The 22,944-nt window shown below is 39.7% G+C and overlaps 2 protein-coding genes across 8 annotated transcripts in view; one reads left to right on the forward strand and one right to left on the reverse strand.

Annotated features, from left to right (window-relative positions):
* The window catches only part of DOCK1 (dedicator of cytokinesis 1), a 320,074-nt gene that overhangs the window by 173,978 nt on the left and 123,152 nt on the right, over positions 1-22,944 (reverse strand). The gene's annotated exons all lie outside the window — the stretch shown is intronic.
* Positions 1-22,944, forward strand: part of INSYN2A (inhibitory synaptic factor 2A) — a 50,274-nt gene that overhangs the window by 12,216 nt on the left and 15,114 nt on the right. For 2 of the 6 annotated variants that reach the window (XM_030029726.1, XM_030029727.1), the window contains exon 2: positions 3,455-4,649. In XM_030029726.1, coding sequence (XP_029885586.1) covers positions 3,460-4,649 — 1,190 coding nt within the window. In that variant the 5' untranslated portion in view covers positions 3,455-3,459. The other 4 variants (XM_030029728.2, XM_030029730.1, XM_030029731.1 and 1 more) reach the window with 4 other exon arrangements.

Here is a 22,944-nt window from a genome sequence, read left to right on the forward strand (position 1 = left end):
CAATCAACTGTTTGCTCAACCATTCTTTTATCAAATGTGCACATATAGGTCTTCTTGGAGACACGGAGATCCCAGTAAGACTTAAAAAAAAATCTAGTTCTTTTGGTTGTTGTCATTCTTAATCACAGATATCAATAAAATTATTAGTCCAAGCTACTAGTGGGAATAGAAAACTTTAGATTAGCTAAATCAATCAGGCCTGTGCAACTGGGAAGGGAGACAAGCAATTTTTGAAGAATCAATTTATTGGCTATTAAAGACATGCTTAAAATTAACTGCATCACAGAATATAGTACACCATTTATCTATTTCTATTCTGTAGAATATTGCCAGACTTCTGGTTTCATCTGGGTTATGGACTCCATTAATTCCATCTGTTAAATCATTCCAAACAGACCCAGCGATCCTGCAGCCCCAAAGATTATGGGATTAAAGTGGTATCTGAAATAATCTGAAAATCGAGACGGGTCAGAGGTACGCTAATAAAATATCAAGCCAATACTTTAAAATAAAGTGTATGTTAGTGGATCCTACTGTTAAAGAACCGAGTGCCAGAAAACTCACTTTGACAACTCCGAGGTATCCTAAGAGAAGTTTGTAGTAAGTGACTTTCAGATCTGACAACCAATTTTTGTAAGCCTCTTTTATGGGTAAAAATGTGTGCCCTCTTTTCAGACGTAATTACTGAGTATTCCCCATCTTTGTAAATGCAACATTTCCTATTTACTACAATTTCTTAGTAGTACATGAGCTCACATTAGCAGATTTGAAAACTAATGGATATAATGGCTGTTGTATTACTGTATTTAGTTTTTTTGGAAAACTCACTAATTTACCAGACCATTATGGAAGATTTGCTTCCAGTAGTTCTACATTAATGAAAGTGCAGGTTTTGGTTTTGACAGTAGTTTTTACAACGTATTTTAGCTGTCTCTAAAGCTAACGTCTGTCCGATTGCAAGCTAATGGGTGAGGTTTGTATCTTATACAGCACTTCGTTATTTGCTAAAGCATTCCAAAATTCCACCCCTAGATAGACAGACAGACAGATGGATGGATGTTTGCATTTCCTACCACCACCATCTTTGGAAGCTGTGAACCAGTGCGCTCTGTATATGCAGAATGTCTCTCAAATAAAGGCATAAGTTCACTCAGCAAACATTACTATAATTAAAAGACAGCCCAAAACAGCCAGTACAGGATACTAATGTTCCCCACAAGCACAACTGACTCCTTATTTAGGGTTTCAACTGGAACAAAAAATTCTTGTCATTCATATGTAGTTAATTTATTTCCACACACACACAAAAATTTGTCTATATTTGTACATCTTGTATTAAAGGCATAGGGATAACTTATCTTACCGCCCAGCAGGGCACAAAGTACAAAAGATCACTCTACCACCCTGCTCCGCTTCAATTTTATCTTCAGGGTTCCCTCTAGCTTTTCCATTTTATAATCTCTTTTCCCCAAAAAGAGGGGCTAGGTCACCCTGGTATCAGATACTAGGCCTGTATATACATACCTAGTTTGTAGACTAGTTATCTAGCAATCTCAGATTCCATTATTTGAACATTTTTGTCCTGAATCTTCCCTCTTTTTGCTTTCTTCTGCAGACTTTCTACTACATCACACACAGAGATTCAGATAGAAACTTCCCCTTCTGAAATGACTGCTGCTCCCTCACTGCTACCTGAACCTAACAAGTTAGATAGAAAAAAGCAAACTAGATGGATTCTAGAATATTTCAGTTACTTGTTTGCACATTACTCGGGGGAAGTAAAACATGGAAAAAGAAAACCCCAAAACATAATGACACATTTGCATGGGATTTTTTGAAAGCAATTTGATAACCCAGAAGTCCAACCTGGCCGTATACAGATTGTCTGCCATGCACATTTGTGTGTCTTAATAACTTCTGGGAAATGTTACTATGACTTTTAAAAAAGCATAAATATTCAATATGCCATTGAAAATAATTTCTCCATTATGTTTTCTTAAATTAAAACTAAATACAGACTAGTCATAAGGATTCACTCACTTGTGCCACTGAGTTGACTTTATAAAACATACACACTATTGTGGCACTTAACTCTTCAAGAGTCCCACATTTTTTATTTAATAGACCAAAGAATTTTAATTACAAATGTATTTCAAATACCACACCTGAAAGTCCCTTTACTCATTTTACATTGTCCTCTGAGTCCCTCAGAGAGTACATCAGTGTTTAAATAGGAGATACATGCAGAATACTTGGGTTAAGTGGGAATTTGCTAATTCAGTAAACCTCAGCATTAGGGAGAAATTTGTGCTATAAGAGAGTAAAAATGACAACTTCAAATGAGGTGTAAAAATGAGGTCTTAACTATCCAGTTACTACAGATCCCATACGATCTGTACAACGATAGAGCTGTTGGGTTTTTCTTGCTATGTGCTGTGTTAAGCAGTTGGCATCTTTTCATCCTTAAGGAGGTGCTTATATTTCAATTGCAGATTAAGTAATTTCTGTGAATCATCACAGGTTTTTTGTGGGGTTGTTTTTTTGGGTTTTTTTTAGTGCTTCAGGATCCTTTGGGATAAGAAGCTTTATTATGAAGGCATATTACTGCTTCTAGTAAAGGATGGGTTGTTTTGCATTTGAAGCAAAACCTTAATTGATGCACTGCTGACTTCTTCCACAAACTTCCATAGTTCATAAATTTTATGCATACAGCAGTACCAACCAGTTGCTGATAATAATTAATATATATCCAGGTTTTCTGTTTAGCTATGAGGTAATTTTTTTTTAAAAATCCAAATAGTGACACCTCTAATGACCAATTAATTTCTGGCAAAAATGCAGAGTACATTACACAGAAAAAACGCGTTTTGTAAGCAAGCATGCTGTAAAAAATAATGCCAGTTTGACACTTCTTGCTACTAAACATTTGCGTTAGAGGAGTATTAAGGGTGGTCAGTGCTCTAGACTTTTCTTTATTTGTACAAAGACACTTGTTTTTCATTTTCCCTGTACTCTCTATTAACTATCAAGTAAATTCAGATGACTCGCTTCCTGAGAGCCTGTATTCCCTTGGAGTGAAGTCCAAGTGCTGAGCTAGCCCCCCCGGCATGACAACCACGGTGCCTGTCCTCTGAAAAGGGGGCTGGAAAAAACTTCTAGTGCCACGAAAACCAGGTTGAGCCCCGCTCCTCTCTGAGGTGCCACGAAAACCAGGTTGAGCGCCACTCCTCTCTGAGAAGCGGGCCTTAACAATTCGAAGTAAAAAGCACGATTTTCTAGCAAGACACCAAAGTCTAATGTGAAGGACTATGATTTACGGGAATCGAGCAAAAAGGTTGCGAGCGGGAGCAGTTTCAGTCAAAGCGGAGGAAGTTAGCGCAAATATTGCAAACTTGGGGGGAGAAGTACCATTTCTGTTGTAACGTGAGGCTTTTGGAACTGTTTTTGAATGCAGGCATCATGGTGAGTAAGGAGCCCGGCAAATGCTTACTCACCACCTCGGAAAGCGAAGTTGAGCCAGCGGCTTCACTCGCGTTGGAGATGAAATACGCACTGGATCCCAACCGGCAGATTAAGAAACGAAACAAAGCCCTCCAGGTGAGATTTAAAGATATCTGCGAGGCCCAGAACGAGCAGAGGGACAAACAGCTGTCCACCACCCAGGATCCCGACAAGAGAGAAGCCAAGCCCGTTTCCTACAAAACGGCTTATCGCAAGTACATGACAGTGCCTGCCCGGAGGTCAATACCCAACGTCACCAAGAGCACAGGAGTTCAGACTTCACCCGATCTTAAAAAGTGTTACCAGACCTTTCCTCTGGACCGGAAAAAAGGGAATATTCTTAAAAGCGCCTCGACCGTCGACACCTTCAAGGGTCAGAACAACGGGTTTCTAATAGACGTCAAGGACAAAGACGGCGGGAGCTCAGGGGAGGCCGTTCAGTGGAGCAAGAAGGCCGGCAGCCTGCAGACGGCAGAGTTCGTTTCCCACGTCAACGAGCGCGCCAACACGGGATCTCACGACAACGGGGCCGAGGCCTGGAAAAGCAGCGATTTGCACAGCTCTCCCGAAGAGCCGCCGCCTCCTCCTCCTCCTCCTCTCCCAAACTCGGCCGACCCCGCTGCCGACCGGCCGCCCGGCCGAGGGAGGCAGGCGGCGGGGCGGCCGGGGGGCGAGGAGGCCGCCCAGCCCCTCCACGGGAGGGTCTTCAAGACTGAAGTGGCCACCGTTTATTTACCGGCGGCCGGTTCAAACGCCTCGCAGCCCGACCTGCCAAACCTCGCGGCCGAGACCGACTGGTCGCCGTGCCCGACAGCCGAGGAGGACAAAAAGAGGACCGTGCACCTCAACGGGGTTCAGCCCCAGGCGGGAGATGCTCGATCCTGCTCGTCGCGGGCGCAGTGCCAAGCCACCGAATGTAACGAACAGACCCTTCAGATAAACGTTTCGCCTATGGAGGAGAACCAGCCTTGCCAGACGGCCGTCGCGGTGAGCGAGGAATGCCAACAAATCGTGCCTCACACGGAAGTTGTGGACTTGAAAGCGCAGCTTCAGATGATGGAAAATTTGATCAGCTCTAGTCAGGAAACCATAAAAGTGTTGTTGGGTGTTATACAGGAGCTAGAGAAAGGAGAAGCTCACAGAGAAGGGTGAGTAGAAGCTTTTTACATGAGTATAAGCTGTTTTAAATGCCTTTTCTAACAAGTCCCGCCCTTGAACTCGCTAACGTAAACTTGCACCCGCTGCCGCGCGTTCCCCCGCAGCACACCAAGACGTTAGACCTGGTGCTTCTCACGCGGACCAAGTTTTGCTGCTTCAGAGGCGAGTCCTAGGGAAACCTGCCAGCGGTATTCGCAGATTTGGTATCTGCTTGTCCTAGGATGTTATTAAGGAGTTATTTAACGAAGGACCTATAATATCTCTTCTTGTACCTTTCCTAACGAGCGCAGAACAAGCTGCTCTCCAAACAGGATTAGCAAGGATGCTTTCACATCAGCAACTCGTAATAACTGTAATACCTCACACGGCATGAAAAGCAGCAGAAAAACCTTAATTCTGTAAGAGACTTACCTTTTTAAGATTAAGGGATATTATTACAACTCTTAATATAATTCCATTAATGGCATATGAATCTTGTCTGTTTTACTTTCACCTTCTGAATTTTTAATGATATTTCTTTCAGAAGGAAACTAAATGAAAACTTTGAATATCTAAGTCTTCCTTACAGCATTCACACTACTGTACACACGACAAACTCAAGCTGAAAGAAAACAAAATTTTGTTTATCCCTAACTTACATTACTTAAATCAACCTAGAGGGCATTACAAGTAATAGTTACAACCTTTAGTCTTTACCTAGACAGTTCAACCCGTCTCTTACATTAGCTTAACAAGCACTTTGCAGACTTACTTGCCTTAGTTCGCTAATCTTTATTCAAAGAACGCACCTCAAAATGTATATGCACTGTTTGTGTGTTTTCAAATACTTCTGTAATTAAATCATAATTTGTCAGAAGAAATCTGGATTTTAAAAGTAGAAACCAGTAACTCGTGCTACTTGAAGCAGCACATGTTTTCATTTGAGTCAAAAAGGTACATCTTAAGATTTGTAATTCAACTCTTTCTCTAGGAATGTAGAAATCATCTTGTTAATCCTAAAAATTCAAAATTATTTTCATTAAAAAATCATCTTAGCTGTTGGTCAATGCTGTCAACAGAGCCTTAGCACTTTTAGTTTATTTTACAGCTGGTTATAGTATTATTAGAATACCTTGTCAGATCCTGGATCTTCAGACTGGGAAGCTTCTTGATCTAGCTGAAAGCAACACAGGCTAACTGTTTTGGTTTTTTTTTTTTTTAACTATTATTCAGAAAAACTATTCCTCTGACTTTCTCAACTTAGAGAAACTGCAAGAGAATTAGAAAGAAATGGCATGCTGCTTGTCAAATCACAAAATATAGAAAAGTATTTTTTCATCATAGCTCATCACCTGATCATCGAGAACCCTCTGTCTATGCACACACACACATCTACCCACAAAGTCATCTGCTATAAATATCAGTGCTTCCTCCATACGCTTACATATCAATTTTTTATTTTTCTCAAAGATAGTGGACCAACAGGTACAGCAAGTACTTTTTTTTGTATTGCCCTCACATAAGCAGACCCATTAATGTAGCCAACATTAGGAGTGTATCCCTGCCCTCAGCACAAAAGAGGTCTTGCCCAAAGTATCGATATTGCTCCTATCTTCAAAATAATCCTTCTATAGTTGTCAACCTGACAAAGCTGTAGCCTGTATTAGCCCTAAAATAGCAGAACTCTCCATAAACCCCAGTTCTTCAGAGTATCTACTGCCTCTTAAAACACACGGACTTGGGTATTAGAGTCTGCAAGACTACATTTATTTGACCGAAGAGCCTATCTATTAGAACTCTTCTATCCTCCTCCCATAGGTTCCCCAGCAATGGTGAAATCACCACCTAAAGATACATCACACATTTTGAAATCTTTTCAAACATGTTGTGGTATGTGGAAGAGAGAATTAAAGTGTTTTAATGATTCTTTGACATTAACTGTAACCAGTGGCAGTTACATCAGTGGTTGAGATTAATTATAAAAATTGGAAGCAAAGTAGCTACAAATCAAAGTGAGATTTCAGATAGGGGCGTTGGTTTAAACACAATGATATACAAAGGTGTTGCCTTAAAACCTGCCGAGAGCAGAAAAGGGTTTCTACTTGGAGCCGCTTTCAGCTACTCTTCCATATGCTCTAGGCATGTCCCAAACATGCCCCCTCCCAGCTAGACATGAAGGATGTAGAGATGGGGAAGGAGGAAAGAAGAGCGATGCATACTTGCGTATTTTCTCCTGTTTTAGGAATTCTTGTATTCCAGATCCCTCTAATTATCTAGCACCTGGGTGATTTTAAAGGAGCCTACACAAAGGAGTCCAGCATTATGCTTGGGACATTTCTGTTCTCCACTGATCACACTCCAGAGCTGAAAGAACACTCTGTTCCTGTGCAAAGCACCAACACATTATTAACAAAAACCCTGTCTTTATCCCTATTTCCCTCAAATTAGACAACTATTTCAATAATAGGTTGCCCCATCCTCTTATTAGAATAATTCTTTCCAATTATTACATTCATTTCTACAACATTTTTGCCACAGAGACGCACCACTGTGTACACTGGCTAGTACGTATCTTCTCAATTTTAGCATGTTTATCTTTTTTCCTTTTATAACCAGGTGTTGGGTCAGTTTATAACAAGAAATTAAAAGCAGTACTACTGGTACATGTCTGCTTATTGTAGCATATACGAGTCTTCCATCTGCTAAAACAGAAAACAATGTTCTGTGTTTATGGCACTCTCCTGGTTTTCTTATTTATATTAAATTCCTTACAATAACATACATCAAGAAACAAATACAAATAACACACTGCTGGTAAAAAAAAAAAACCAACAAATCCACAGCTAAATCTCTTAATCAGATTTTTCTCCCTTCAAGAAAATCAGTGTTCTTTAAGTGCTGTTGTAGTGCCATGGGACTAGTGCTCAGTGGATTCATTTTCACTAATACGCTGTAGGTCTTGAACTGCTATTACTGCAATTCATCACTAAATGAGTCTATGCCAGCAAAATTGTATCAGCATCTCTGAAGATCGCAGTATCATCCTTTGGGTGAATATCATCTATGTATACTTTTCAAAATGTCAGTACTACATTATCTGCAATTAGCAACAACATACAGCACTCAACTCTGCTGAAAAGAAAGGGGAAAAACACGGGAAGAGGAAGAGAAACACAGAGCAGCTCTAACACCTGACAGAGCCAAGGGCTCATGTCGTTCTGCCAAATCCGAGACTTTGAGGGTGCTGTGTACCCCTCTCTTCCTCTGACCTGGGATCAGGCCCCATTTATTGGTCACAGAATGCAAAATTCAGGCCATCAGGAAACACAGCTCTTACCATCAGGCACTGCAAAATTTTAATCCATTAAAACTATCTACATAACACCTGGTAGATTTGGGAATGGGGGTAGCAATCATTATCACTAGCTTGTGACCAGCCCCCAATATCAAAGGAAATTATTAAAATTGTATATTTCTTATGTGCATCATTACTTACTAAATCTTTGGCAAAATGGTAATTATACCTTACTATGCAGAAGCTTCTCCAAAAAAAAAAAAAAAAACAAAAAAACAAAAACATCGCCACAAAAGTCATTCAACAATGTTTGTGTTACGTCATGCATGAATAAAAGTAACAGAGCAACAGCTTCAATTAAGACTCCCAGCTAAAAGTTGAAAAAATGTTGAATATTACATGATGCAAGGTGCAGCTTTACAACTCAAGTTTTATGCTCCGAATGATGTTTGCTTTATTTTCTAGTGAACTATTAGCAATCTATATCAACTATAAATATATCTGTCCGCATTCAGATACCATGCATTCAATTAAGCAAGGCAAATTCTGCTCTGTGTGGAGTCTCACTAAGGCCAACAGGATTGAAAGCAAAATGCAAGTACTAATTCCAAAACCCGGCTAACTAACACCTATGAAATACATAACAGAAGATGAATGGATAATAAAAAAATACTTTGCTGCTGGAGAACACCGATGACCTGCCCTTTAAATCTTTACCATGAAAAGTAAGGGTAATCTAAGCCCTTCTCATTATACAACAAATCAGCAATTTTAATAAACAAAGTACTCAATTTGCCATACAAAAATAAGTCACAGTATTTTGACTCTGACAGGCCAAATGCTACACATCAGACAAGAGTTAAATGAACCTGTTTCAGAGATAATTTATATTCATTTATTAGTTGACAGTGGTTCAGGAATTTAAAGAGCTCTCAACAAACATTCATGAAACAAGCAGTCCCAGGCTCCTTCGAAGAGGCTTTGAAAGAACATGTTCTCATGGAAGGAATTTAAATGTCATTTCATGTTTTCCAATGAATAAGGGATATTTGTGTCTCTCATTATCATTTCTAAGCAGAAAATAAACCAATACTTTGTGTTTGGATGGACGTTTGTACCAAAGAGAAGAGGAGAGCTTCACCCGGTGCAAAGACAGCATCCTCAACCAAGTACTTCTGTCTTAAAAATACTGCAAGCAATCATCCTCAAGGTCACAAGTTGAGCATAAACTTATCATCCTGACTCACGAACGATGGCAAATGAAAGTCAGATAGCCAAAGCAATTATTGCCCAGATTGTTTGCTTTTCTCCTTTTCAGAAGCTACTTCAAGTCCAGTCCAGCTATTCAGCTCAGAAAAGGAGACACAGCAAATAAAGGTAATAACAACCTCTGCTGTCTAACTCAATCCATCTACACACATGAGCCAATACTCTCAAAAAGAGGGGAGTTCCTTATTTCACAGAACGAGAAAAGAAAGCTTAAAAGAGTTTACTAGAATGCAGCCTCTGAAAGCATAGATTTTGGAAGTAAGTGGAAGAAATGGACCACCACCTGTAGTAGCTGCAGAAATAATATGAGATGGTTTCATTTGGGATTTCCCCCCCTCCTTGGTTTTGTTTAGCTTTTTTCAGTTACAGACATGGCAAAGGAAAAGCTTAAGAAAATTGTTTCTAAGAGAAAACCTGGAAATGGAGGGAAACGAGATAGATAAGCTTAACAGCAGAAGACAGCTGCGCTACAAATAAATACATGAAAACCAAAAAGAATACAACAAATTCCATCTGTGATGCACGAATTGTATCATACACTGAGTGCCACCACGTTTTAAGAGACTGTAACAGCAGTCCTGTGGAGCAGGACTACAATGACTACCTTTATTTTCAACTCTGTGATCTTTAAATACATTCGTTTTGCCCATCCTTTGGAGCACTTACATTCATCCTGATTATTACTCTACCTCAGACTGCATCCTAAATTCTTATCTCTTCACCCTCACTACAGTTGTTGTATTTCAGAGTATGCATCATTTACAGATTGTTCCCAAACACAGATATACCAAAACACCTTGGAGATTGTCACAGTTCACCTTTCTAAGGCAGAGACAGGAAATCTCTTTGGATGCATCTTCCTTAGTCAAGGAAAAGAAATAGTTTTTGCACAAATCAGTGCTTTGTGGATCTTGCGATCCCTGGGCCAGGGGATGGTTGGTTATTTGTTGGTTTTTTTTAAATTCTAATCCATACATACCATTTTCTCTGCTGTTTCCACAAAGATCAGTCTTAGAGTGAAGCATTCGACTACGGCAGTTTTTATTTTCTAGTTCCAACAGCAACAGAACACCCTTCTCTTTCTTTTCTTACAGCCATTTGTATAACTACTCCCTCTCTTTTTGTAAGTATAGAGTGAATTCTAATTATTAATAGCTGAACTGTCAGGCTTTGTCATGGCCCAAAAGGTGTATGTGTCACATTAAACATTAAGCCATATTCAAGCAAAATGCATTCCATGATCATTTATGCCTTTCCATTAGGTCACTAAAGCAGTTTTAAGACAAATTCTTTGCACGTGGACCCGTGGCAGGTCCTATCCCCTCACCCTGGGCTCATTTCCCAGTTACAGCTCATCCCTCAGCCATCACTCAGATGCTCGCTTACCCTTCCCTGAAAGCAGGATAAGTATTAAGACTCCATAAAAGTCCATTTACCTGCTCTCACCATAAGTAACCTGGTTTTCCAAACTATAAAGCAGTAGTCCAGCCTTCTCCCTTCTGTGTTCCCCCCCAAGCACAAATCAAGCAGACGTGGCAGAGCAGTATGCTACACACTGACGCCTCTCGCAGCTCGGCACACCTCGTCACTGGAACAATTTCATTATATGCCAAAACTGCGTATTTCCTAACGGACACTATTTCAGTACCTACTGTCAGTCCACATGACCACCCTTGAGCTCTTATATTTAAAATCCTCAGTAACCCCCAACGAAAGCTGGTTATGTAAGATCGATCATTAAAAGACCCAGTATCATTCAAGGTAAAAGATCCAGCATCACCCAAGGTTTAATCTCATTTTACACTTTTTCTGAATTAGATCACTAAAAAACAATCTGGAGTGAGACCTACAAGGGCAGGTAACATGAGTATTTCATACACCTTCAAGACTCAATGGGATTTATATTTTGGATAGGATTTTTCATAGTTAGACAAATTTATTCTGTTGCTCATAATCAAAGCTTCAGATCAAATTGTCAGAGTGGATAAAAAGGGCAACCTTTCACAGTTCACAGGCATTCCTGGAACATATGTCACAGGTATTCAGAGTACCTAGATACTGTAACATTTAAGATAAAGAGCACTGTGTTAAATAACCCTACTGTCATAGCTAGCTTATAGCTATTAAACATCCTTTGTTAGGAATATAGTGGTAGGAGGTTTTCATGAAGCAAATGATGATGAACAGAAATGAAAAGTGAACTGTTAGCAACAACCAGTATGTAGAATAAACATAAACAAACAAATAAAAAACGTAATCTTTCTAGCAAAGTTACTTATCTTAATGCTTACTCTGTTTTCTCAAAAAAAATGACACTAGGAATATTCTGAGTCTCAGAAAATATAACTTATTTTGCTAATATATTCCAGCTATTTATCTGCATATAGTATACAGGCACAATTTGAAGAAAAAGCATCTGAAGCACTCAGAAGAATAATTTGATTTATATCTAGTTGCTATTCAGCAGACTTTAAAAACAAGATGAAATATCATTCACCACCACACCTTGCCATTTCAGCAGGGTTCACTTCAGGATTTCAACATTTCAGGGTTTCAGCATTTCAGCAGGTTTCACTTCAGTCTTTGAAGTGAAATTAAGGTTCAAGACTTTTCCATCAGATTGGCTGCAGTGACACAAAGCCCAGTAAAAGCAAGTTTCCACAATTCAAATCTGGAAACACTGGTGAAGTCTTATAATGAACGTTTGAAGAAAAAAAAAAAGTGTAAGCAGACGACGTTCTTGCTAAATATATCCATATGAATTACCGCAGATCATAAGGGAAGCTTTTCCAACTGTCACCAAGCTGTCCAAATTACATACCTGCAAGGAGAGTTTTTCTGCTAAATCAGTCTTTTGAAGAGGATGTTATTTAGGTACTGAATTACCAGTTTTCACTTTACACAATTAGAATAATCCTTTAATAACTGCATTTTGACTGTTGGTAGTATTAGAATCCAAAGAGACAGAGCAATGAGCCAGCTACCTATCCAGTCATGTAAAAATGAGACAAAATGAGCTTTAGAGTGTCAAATTTCTTACTGCTGTTCATTCGCCAAGAGATTAATCCCCAGATTTCTCATTGACACCTACTTCTGAGCCCCTGTGCTTACACAAAGATATACTTGTCTCTTATCCTGACTAGGGAAAAATGGATTTTGACTGGACAATTTCAGTAAAAAAAAACTTGTCTGAAGAGGGGCGTTTTGTTTTTTAAGCTGTCAAGGCTCCCAGCTACCCCAGGTTCCAGAATTAGGACATAAACATGCAGTTCAGTCTTAAGAAAGCTCCTGTGCAACATATTCAGGGAACTGAAGGTAAGCAAGCATTGGAGATGATGAAGAGTGGAGCTGGATTCAAATACCTGTGGACCGTTTCCGTAACTGGAGGAAAACATCTTTTAAGCGAGGAGCTCCTTGGCACGTGTCTGTCCACCCTCCCCGCATGCCACCTCTGTGTCACCGCTGCTGGCTTCTTTAATTAGGAACTGTTCTCAGCTCAGACCTTGAAAAAACTAAGGTGGTCTACACTGTTTTGCAGCTCTCAATGGCTTCATTTTGAGCTTTGCAAATACAGAGGAATTTTGAAGACGGATGAGTAAATAGATAACCAAGTTTAGATATGCAGAGCAGTCCAACGCGGGGGCTTTGGGCACGTATTTGCTGTCTACAGTCAGCACTAAATTACTCTTCCTTATTATTGAACCATTTTTTTTCACGTCATAAGCAAACACTTAGAAAAGCAGCAGTTTTAATAGAATACCTAAGTGAAATTGGGACAATTCTGAGCTTTTTGTGACAGTTTATTGTGATGGTTTGTTTTTGTAGCTCATGGAGCAGCAGCATAGGGATCAGCTGTGTCACAGGTCAACCAAGAAAGAGAACTGCCATTCAAAGAGAGATTGGAAATCTCTCCAAACATGCCCAGCTATGCTTAGCCCTCTTTTACTAATAAGATGATGATGGAGGATGTTTTTCACCACATCACTTGCTGCTTGAACAAGCCAGAAGAGGATAGACAGCACTGTAGGGGGCATACTACAATTTTTTTTTTCTTTTGGTTCCAATATCCTGAGAAGTTGTGATAGAAGCCGAGTGTGGTCTAGTAATTCATCAGCACAAGAAACTGGATTGTAGAGATGAGCAGAGGTATTTTGACATTAACAAGGCAATTTACACTCTGGAATAGTTCAACCTGGCATGACTTAGGTCATTTCTTTGGTAAACGCAAGGAGATTTGTTTACTTCCTTGTCATCCATACAAGCTCAGAAGAAATTCCCAGGGATGGGACCTTTCTGAGCATCTGCGTACAAAGCTCAAGCAAATGCCAAACTGCTGCTCTATAGAGTCTCCTGTACTGCAGTAAAATCTCAAAATACCATTACTTAAGGAAAAGAGAAAATAGAAAGTACTGAGACCAGCAAAGAGTTATTCAAGCTGCAACAGAAAAAGAGTTCAGCACTTCCAGGGTCCTTCCTGCTGGTTTTTTTTTCTCCATACAGTCCCCCATCCTTCTTGCAAGTACCGCACAATCAGCAAGATCAGTGGCCAGCAATCGTACTTTGTATGCTTAATATTTAGAATTTTAAACAAGCTCTTTAGTTTGCTTATAGTATGGCTGATGCAGTTATTATTGTAAGCTGGTATAGGCTTATATATGTAACGCACACATAGTATTTGAGCTTGCACCGAAATCTCAAATTATGAAAAAATACCACAGAATTCTTATTTCCCCTATCTTCCCTCCTTTATAGAAACAATGCCTGTTAGCAGCCGCCTTAAAACAACACCTTGGATTTTGCTTGTCTTGGACTTTTAAATTAATACAGTTATTCACCCGTAAACGCACTATTAGTTCATACCTATGAAATACCCTTTGGTCTGATCGGTTGAGAGGATTTCATTTGCATTAAAACTGTGCAGTTATGAAAAATTTCTGTGCTGTGGCTAACAAAGGGCTATTAGCCACAGTGCAGGGAGCTGAATAATCACTCTGTAGTTGAGAAACTATTGAGCTTAGGGTACGAGCAACAGGGAGGTGGGAGGGCACGAGCTGCAGGTAGGGATTTTTGCCTGACGACTACACCACCAAACACATGGCCCCAGCTAGTCCCAAAAATTACGTGCAGAAGAAATTAATTTTAAAATTAAGTGGATTTGGGGGTGGAAGAGGAATGGGAACTCAGAAAAGGAACGTAGCACGCTCTGAAGCTGCAGTAAAAGGATGAGTGCAGCAGTCCTGATGATGAGCTGCAGGTTCAAAAGTCTCAGGGCATCTGAGTAATGACGCTCTGAGGTCAGGAGCAAGTCACAGTAGAGAGATTTAGAGTGCAAGGGGTAAAGAGACAGACCTCATTTTCGTGTAACTACTGGAGTGCACTCCCTGATAACCCACTGAAGTGTTTGGCCTAAGAATTATGTGCCAGCTGTACAGTTGCTACTCAGCTAGAACAAACAAATTCCCTCAATTATTATTAATACAGAGAGGTGACATTTTAATTATCCTCCTGATTTTTTTGATGAGACAAGAGAGGGACAAATATTCAAGAGAGATGCTAGACCTTGCAAGCACCTAATTCCTATAACATTTTGTGATTTCACTTGAAATACATTTTAATTCTCTCCATTCTTGGGGTGTTTTTTAAAATCACTAGACAGCCCTATTAAAATATGTATTTTTTTTAAAACCCTTCACTCCCTGACTAACCTGAGTACAATATAAAATGTATTTACGGGGTGAAAGCACTTGAATTGCTGTCTTGGGAGTCATGCCATACACCCACAGTGCAAATACCTCAAAAAGAAGATTAGTCATCTGCTTCCAACTGTCAGGATTCAGTAAAAGACAACAAACTACTGTCTTGGAAACAGTCTGAAAAATCTCACCATTGAGCTTCTGTACATTTCAAAGTATTTTCAGAAACCAAATGAATAATATCAGCCCTGTAATAACAAGACAGATAGGAAAAAAAGGGGAAGAACAATTCTGATATTTTAGAGCATCAGAAGATTTTCTGCTTTCATCCTCTGTCATCAGTTAAAAAAACATTTCAAAAATGAGTTAGTGAATTTGTGCAGTGTTTCTTTTCCCTTTTTGGCGCGTGTTAAAACATACTTGTACCCAGCATGAGAACTAGGATCTTGCCCACTCTTTTGATGGCCATAGTGGCTGATCAGTACGGACTGATCCTTGGTCTCTCCAACCGTGCCACTGCACATCTGCCCAGCCTGTGGGCTGTCTCCACGCTCCCTGCAACTCATGGGCTGTCGTTTTGCTTAGAGAGAGGAAAACTCTATTCATTAAGGTTTAGTTAATCCTCACATAGTAACTAATTAAAGAAAACCACCCCACTGAAGCTGATCATCAGGGATCTAAAGTAAGAAGGAAAGGATAACGTTGCATCCAAGTACCCAATGCCTCTGGCATTGTGACATTCAAATCAGGGGCACGTAGCTGGAATTGCTTAGACCTGCGCAGCGGCTCTCAGTGAATACTCCCCAGCTCCCAACACACTCCAGTAGCAAACTGGGTTGTGCTTGAGCTCTGTACCGCAGGATTTCTGCACGCGTGCTCCAGTGCACAGGTCCTGAGCTTTGCCGCAGCTGCTAAATATGTCGATGGTCCCCAGAAAAGCTGTGCTGATAACTTCAGCCCAGCACGGGAAAGAACCATCGTGACGGCAAATCGTGACTACAAGTCCAGGAGACTTTGCCAAGAAGGTCGGGCAGCAGCTTCCAGCCGGGTGGAGCTGTCGGTGCCGGCGGTACGAGACAGCTCCACAGCCCTTCTCCGCTCTCTGCAAAGAGCCACAGAGCAGTAACAAAGAGCCGGCTTCTACTCCTAATTGTAACACAATCAATCTATTGCAAATATAATTAAGCTCAACGCGAGACAAGCTAACAGATGATGTTAGCGAGGTGCAGGGCACGCTGAAGCGCCTCTTTCTCTAGCTGCTCTGAGTAGTCTAAGGACTTCCACACTGCTGGTGGAGCTATCCCGTACTTTGTCACATACAGGGGAACAGATCCTCTCAAACACAAGTGAGGGGCCCATGTTTACTGGGAGACATACCAAGGATGCTCCCAAGGCTTGTACTGGAGAACCAAAGAAGCAATGCCAACAAACAGGGAAAAAAGAAAAATCTTCAGGTGGAAGCCAAGCATTAAAAAAAAAAAAAAAGAAAAAGAAAAAAAAACCAAAACAAATACCAAAACCCAACATACCTCTGAAAAGCATGAAACAATTCAATGTTTGCATCCAGCTGCAGATAGCAAACAAAAAAGCTTTAAGATTATTGCTTAAAGCACAACACTATTCTTGATTTTTATCGGGCTGTACCACTATCATCTATAAATGAAAACTGCTTACTGGTAATTATGAGTGTAATGAAAACACAGCAGCAGTAAGGCTAAAACATTTTTTCTACTGGGCAAGTGATTTTTCAGAACACCTTTATATGAGCCAAAGGCTGAGCCAAGATGTTTTATGCCTGTACATACCTGCTGGTTTGACAGCACAATGTTAAGTTCTTAAGGGAACCAGAGGCAGATACCCATCCGACAGAAACATGACTTTGCTGATAGAAATGCATTTATATGAGGCTTTCCATTGAGCTAGAATGGCAAATCTTTTCTAGGTTAGACTAAACCTGTATGGCTAAGCAGGATTTATTTTAACCTGCAAACATATACAAGTGATTTTCCTGCAGTTTACATAGCTAAAACATGACTTATTCCAGTCAGAAGGACAATTAAAACACACATGACATAGTGAAGTCAGCTTATTCTGCCAAAAGGCAAATTATGTTAATAGGAAGTATGGATAATTTTCTCTTGGAGCATAGTTATTAGCAATATTGGCTCTGTAATACTTTACAGTAAGAAACAAAGGTTTTGAGAAGTTCTCCACCAGACTATTTATTTTTAAACCATTATTCTGTAAAGACAGATAACGTTAGTGTGTTTAACTAGCTATGCTATGAATAGTCACAACAGGACTAGGCCATGCATGGAAATATAATACCCATTTATACAAAGACTTAAGGAGAACCATGGCCTACACTTCCTCAGCTATTCAGCACGGCCAGAACTGTCACTTCAAAACCACTTCAAAGGCCCACTGCCTTCTTAAGATAATTTGTTTCACTATATTTTAATAAAAACATCAACAAAAAAAAAAATTCTTGAAGTCTGTTTATCGTCCTTGGTGGTAATACATCGCAAGTGTGATGAACATCAATATCATCTACAGAGCATACGCATCAGAGCATAAATACACTCTGAAGCACAGCCACTTCTGTAAAACCATGCCATTAAGTAACTCAATTAATATGAAGTATTCCCTACATCCCAGCAGATAAGGGAAGACCATCCAGATGTAACAGATCTATCCTTGCAGATCGCTTTGTAAGCTTTTTCTTCTTTGTTTTTAATAGATGTCCATGATACTTGAGTTAGTGCCCTTCACTAGCTACCTACTGAACAATAGAAAAAAAAAAAAAAATCAGCATATACAGATCTAAGCTTCCCTCTCTCAGCTCAATGGGGTCTCTAGTTTATACGAGCAAAAAACTACTCAAATGCAAAGATTTTGATGTTACAGTTGGTATTTTCAAAAAAAGCCTCAAGCAGGTGCACGAATTCTGCATTTCACAGGGATTTAGAGGGTGTAATTCCCTTAGGCTGCTCTGAAAATTGCAGCCTATTATTAGTTACTGCCAGCCCATGTCAGCAAAATGGTTGTTCTTCATTATAATATTTTCACACTTGGAAGTGTTAATTGAGGTTAAGCTCAGGTTGTGCCAAGAATACTAAGAGAAATGCAATAAAATGAAAGCCTCCTGAAAATAATATGCAAGGTATATAGCAAGCATACGTGAAAAACTGAGTATGGAGATGAGATATCCTTCTCAAGGTGACACAGCTAATTAGATGCAGACTTAGCAATACAACTAACCTATATCCATCCTTTCTCCAGAACCTGACCATAGAGCATCACATAATACACGAGACTAACCATACCCATCTGTGTACATCCATATGAAAACCGAAAATACAAGATGTAAGGTATCAAAGAATGAAGCTATTGGAGTAACGACTTCTTGTTAGCGTGTAGCAAAACACGTTAGATGCTACAGTACTATGAAACACCGTAATAATATGAATACCAGGGAAGCTGATTAAACATTCCAGTATACGCATTCAGTTCCCTTCTGGCAGATCAGCATGCATCCCATCAAACCAGTAATGAAGAGTGCCATGTTTACTTTGCTAAACTGATAGGAGTTAAGAAAAAAACAAACAAACAAACAAACCAAAAAAAAACCCCAACCCACCCACACTTACTCAAGTCTATTTTCTTTATTGTTTTGGGGAAAAAAAATCATAACGTAGTACAAGTTCTACCCAATTACCCAGAAAGCAAGCTAATTAAACCAAAAGATCTCCTTCAGCATCCACAAGATAAATATTTTTCCAAATACAAACCAGAACATCTTTCTTATTATCATCGCTGAGGAAAAAATGGGGAGTTGATTGGTAGGGGAGGGGGCTAGATTTGCTGCCATCTTACTCATGGAAATCAGATGTCAAGAACAAGCTCCTGTTAGAAAGCAAAGATGCCAAGTGCTGCCCTCTGAGAGCACCTTACATCTTAATACCAGCAGATCCGTCCTGTGAGATACAAGCCTTTAGTCAATCCTTTCAAGATCAATACACCTTTCCTGGCCATGGTGCACAACTGCTTGTCTGCAAGACGCAAAGGCAAAAAAGACTTTTTTGCAAATTCCAAACGCTGCCTGTTGTAGGAGACCCGAAGCGGGCAATCCACACCGCAGCACAGACTCGCAAAACTCCGCGGTGAAGAGCCCACAGGAGCACCCAAGGGACCGCACCGCGCGAGGAGAGCCAGGATAAGGCCGGGAGACAGAGCCAACCAGAACGGCAAAAATCAACCCCTCGTTCAACATTCACCAGTTCTGGTCACACCTCGGTACCAAAAAACATAACTAGATGTCCATCTCGCTTTAAGGCTGATGGATTTTCTTCTTCGCGAGAGTGAGGAGGCATTACGGGCACTTCCACGCAGGGGAGCAGAGCAGAGGGGCCCCAGCGTACACAGCAGACGGGTCAGCGGTGACCGAGTTTAACCTTCTTGAAGAACGGATGAAAAAAGGGAGAGACTGAAGCAAGTTATGAAATGTAATACTGCTTATACTTAAATCGGTGAGGCATTCCCAAAATCAAGATGTTAGGATTGGTAAAAGGAGCTGCAAGGCTTAATGCTGAGATTATTTTTACGTGAAATACATTGCTCACGGGAGTCACAGCTTGCGGGGAACTCCTGGCTCCCAGGCATCTCCCTCAGTACAAAGTGAAATATTCCACTTTGGATCTACAACAGACCAAAACCAACTTTCATTTCTCTAAAAAAAAACCAAATTTTCTGTAGGAATCTTTGTTTGGTGAAAAACTTCACATTTTACAGGTTATATTCTTACCAAAAATAACAACTGGTTTACCAATGAAGAAGAAAGTTACTGGTCTCTAGCCTGAGCTCTTCTACACTGGAATACCCTTAAAATTATTTTTAAAAGGAGGAAAAAAAAGCAGCTTATTCAAAATACTCCATCTCACAAGGAAAGCATAATCACCCAGAACTCTGCTCTCCTGAACCCGGTATCCACACTGTGCTCACAAACTGTTTCTAGCAGTTAACACTGCTAGCAAGCTCTCTTCTTCAGCAAGTCTGCACCGCGCATCAACCTCATTGCCCAAGGTTTACATGGAAACACTACACCAATAGTAAAATCTTTGCTGGCATGAAGTAGATGAATTCCATGCAAGTGTTTATGTAGATAATTACGTGAAAATAAGAAAGTGAAAGTCCAAATCCCTGGAATTCTTTCATGAAGAGTTTAATTTAGATACGAATAATGAATTTATACTGTACTAACACTCACATAACACAGTCATGGCTAAAGAGCTATCAAATTGCCTTATGGAAACCAAACGCTGTGACACCATGTAGTGTTCTTGGGGCTTACAAAGAAGTCTAACTAACAGGATGGTTCAGAGAAGGCCACATTACTAAATCCGTAGTTTGAAAAGAAAATCACCTCTGAAAAGCTAAAAATATTCAGTAAGGAAAATGATGCTTTAAGAAAAGTTCATCATAAATTACATCCAACTAGAAAAAAAATGTATCACCATAAACAGTAGAGCTTGTGAATGACAATGATGCTAAAACCAAGCAGTGCTGAATGTGTCAGTTGAGAAATCAGGATTTCAAACTGATCATCCAAAAAATCATATGATTTTTAAATACTTGTATCAAAGGACCATTTTCATCAGCTTAACAAGTCTGCCTTATACCATCAACTAGGAAATATGTTTTTAAGTATTTGAAAGTCTGGAATTATTGTGCATTTAAAGATCATCACACGCTTTAGAAACTAATTTAAATAAAATACTGAAAACTCCATTTTGAGAAAGACAGTTTATTAACCTAAAGTGTCTATGATGCCTTCTTTTTAATAAGAGATCAAAACCACTGCCAGTTATGGAAGGAGGACTATAGTTCATGACTGAACTGGCACATCCACATTAAGACCAAAGATAGTATGGCTTTTGCTAAATAACTAACCAGCCTACCAGCATTCAGTGAGTTTATCACAACTAAAATATTACTGTTTTGTTAAGATGGGCATGGTGCTGGTGGAAGCTGGTTGATAAACCATCACAATAACTAGGATAGTGACCATAAACATATTTCTGTTTTATGGGTGTGAGCATACTGGGGAGGTAAGGATTCAGAGATGTATCTGTATTATTTTTTAATACCGCTATACATTTATTTGGGTGTTTAATCCCGTATGACTTCTTGCTGAAGTGCTTCCAAGTTCTGTACCAGATTGTGTGGGCTATGACTGGGATACGCCACCACTGCAGATTTGTCCTGGGGGCTCTGGTTTATCCCTCTTCTTCTCCACTCACAGTTTTCAGCACACACAGGAGTACCCCTCATCCTCCCTCCTCTTTCAAACAAAAGAATTCTCACCTTTTCGCAGCCCCCCAGTGAAAGTCACGGTTCTCAAACACCCCAATTAGGGGGAAAAATAAAAATAAAGACTTGCCAAGATTCACTGTAAACAGATGACCTGGCCACTTTGCTTTTACAACTGCCACCAGAAACGTCGCTCTTTTAGAGCAAATCCCTCAAAGCAACAGGCATGTCCCTAAAATACAACCAGTCATTTTCCTCAGGGATTCTACAAAGAAGATGTCACTGTCACTCTTTGTCATAGGGCTCACCTCACAGCAATCCAGCATAACAGGGACAGGTATAAGCAGGATAAGTAACTTGGATGCTACGGTTTGCTTTCGTAAACACTGGACTTTGAAAACTTATTAAAACCCCCTTATTATTAAATTATTTCTTAAACAGCAAAGCAGCAAGGCAGGCCAAACATGAACAGAATAAACCCTGCAGCACTGTGCAGGAACAGGAGAGGCTGGCAGAGCGAAGGAGGTGGTTAGTCTACAAGCCAGATAATTAACTGTGTATTTGAATGGTAGTTTGCAGGTGCACAAAGATGAATGAAAATGTTGCAACTGGAAATGAATTTAAAAAGAAATACCACCTAAAACCTAACCTGGCACCCGACGCAATGTGTTTATGCCTTTACCTATAAAGAGGCACTGGCACAACTATGCTGTATTCCTCTAAAGGCGATTATTAACTACCCTTTATGTCCTCAGTAAATACAGGCCTTCATCAACTGATCTGTAAGCTTTAAATGTTGTATCTTTAGTAAGAGTTTTTAGTATTTGATCAATAGCTTGGAAGAAGCATTTTACAAGTCCAAGTTTAATAGTATGGTGACAATTTGAATGTCAACTTCCGAAAGATTTTAAAAGCGGAATTGAAAAACAGATACTACTTTGCTCCTAGAGAGCATAAAATTAAGTATAATCAAATACAAACCAGTACTGTTTTTTCCCCCCATAAGGAATAGCATGTAATATAGAAATTCTACTTTGTAGAAGTTCTGTTGCACATCTGGCTTTGCTGTTGTGTTAAAATTTAGCAATCAAGGTGATTTGAGTATATCCCTCTGAATAAAAGTATTTGAGGCCACTGACTTACTACTTGATACCAAGTTTCAAATCCAGAGTGTTCCAAGCCCTCTTCAAGTAACAAACAACTAGAACAGCAAGAACTCTACCTTGTGTTTTGCTTTCAGAAAGAAAAAAGTCTTTATAACAAAAAAAGGTAGATTTACCCTATTATGAACTTCTGTCTGTGCTACCACTGTGCCAAGGAGCTGTATTCACAGGCCCAGAGCTCTTTGCCAAGACACCACCCCAAACGATTGATAATCAAAGTAATCAGAGTGGAAGTAGAAATGTCACCTGTGAAGACAAGCTTGGTCTAATTAACTTCAGGTTCACTCTCTGCCTTCAAGTTCACACTGATAAATTTCTTCTTTCTTAAAAGTCTATATGAAATACAGAAGCGATGTAATAAACTTTTAAACCAATATTCAAGCCTTTAAAATAGTCAGGAAAACTGACACAGGACCAGATTATTGTTTTCAAAGAAAACAAATAGCCTGCAGCATTTAGGAAATGCCGATTTTCCATCTTAGGAACAGCACATTAAACAGTTTGTGTATCATTTCCCATTAATACTCTATATTATATACATTTGATATTTTGTCACATAAAAATTAAGTCCACTTTT

Source organism: Aquila chrysaetos, chromosome 11 (genome assembly GCF_900496995.4).
Source record: "Aquila chrysaetos chrysaetos chromosome 11, bAquChr1.4, whole genome shotgun sequence".
Classification (NCBI taxonomy): domain Eukaryota; kingdom Metazoa; phylum Chordata; class Aves; order Accipitriformes; family Accipitridae; genus Aquila; species Aquila chrysaetos.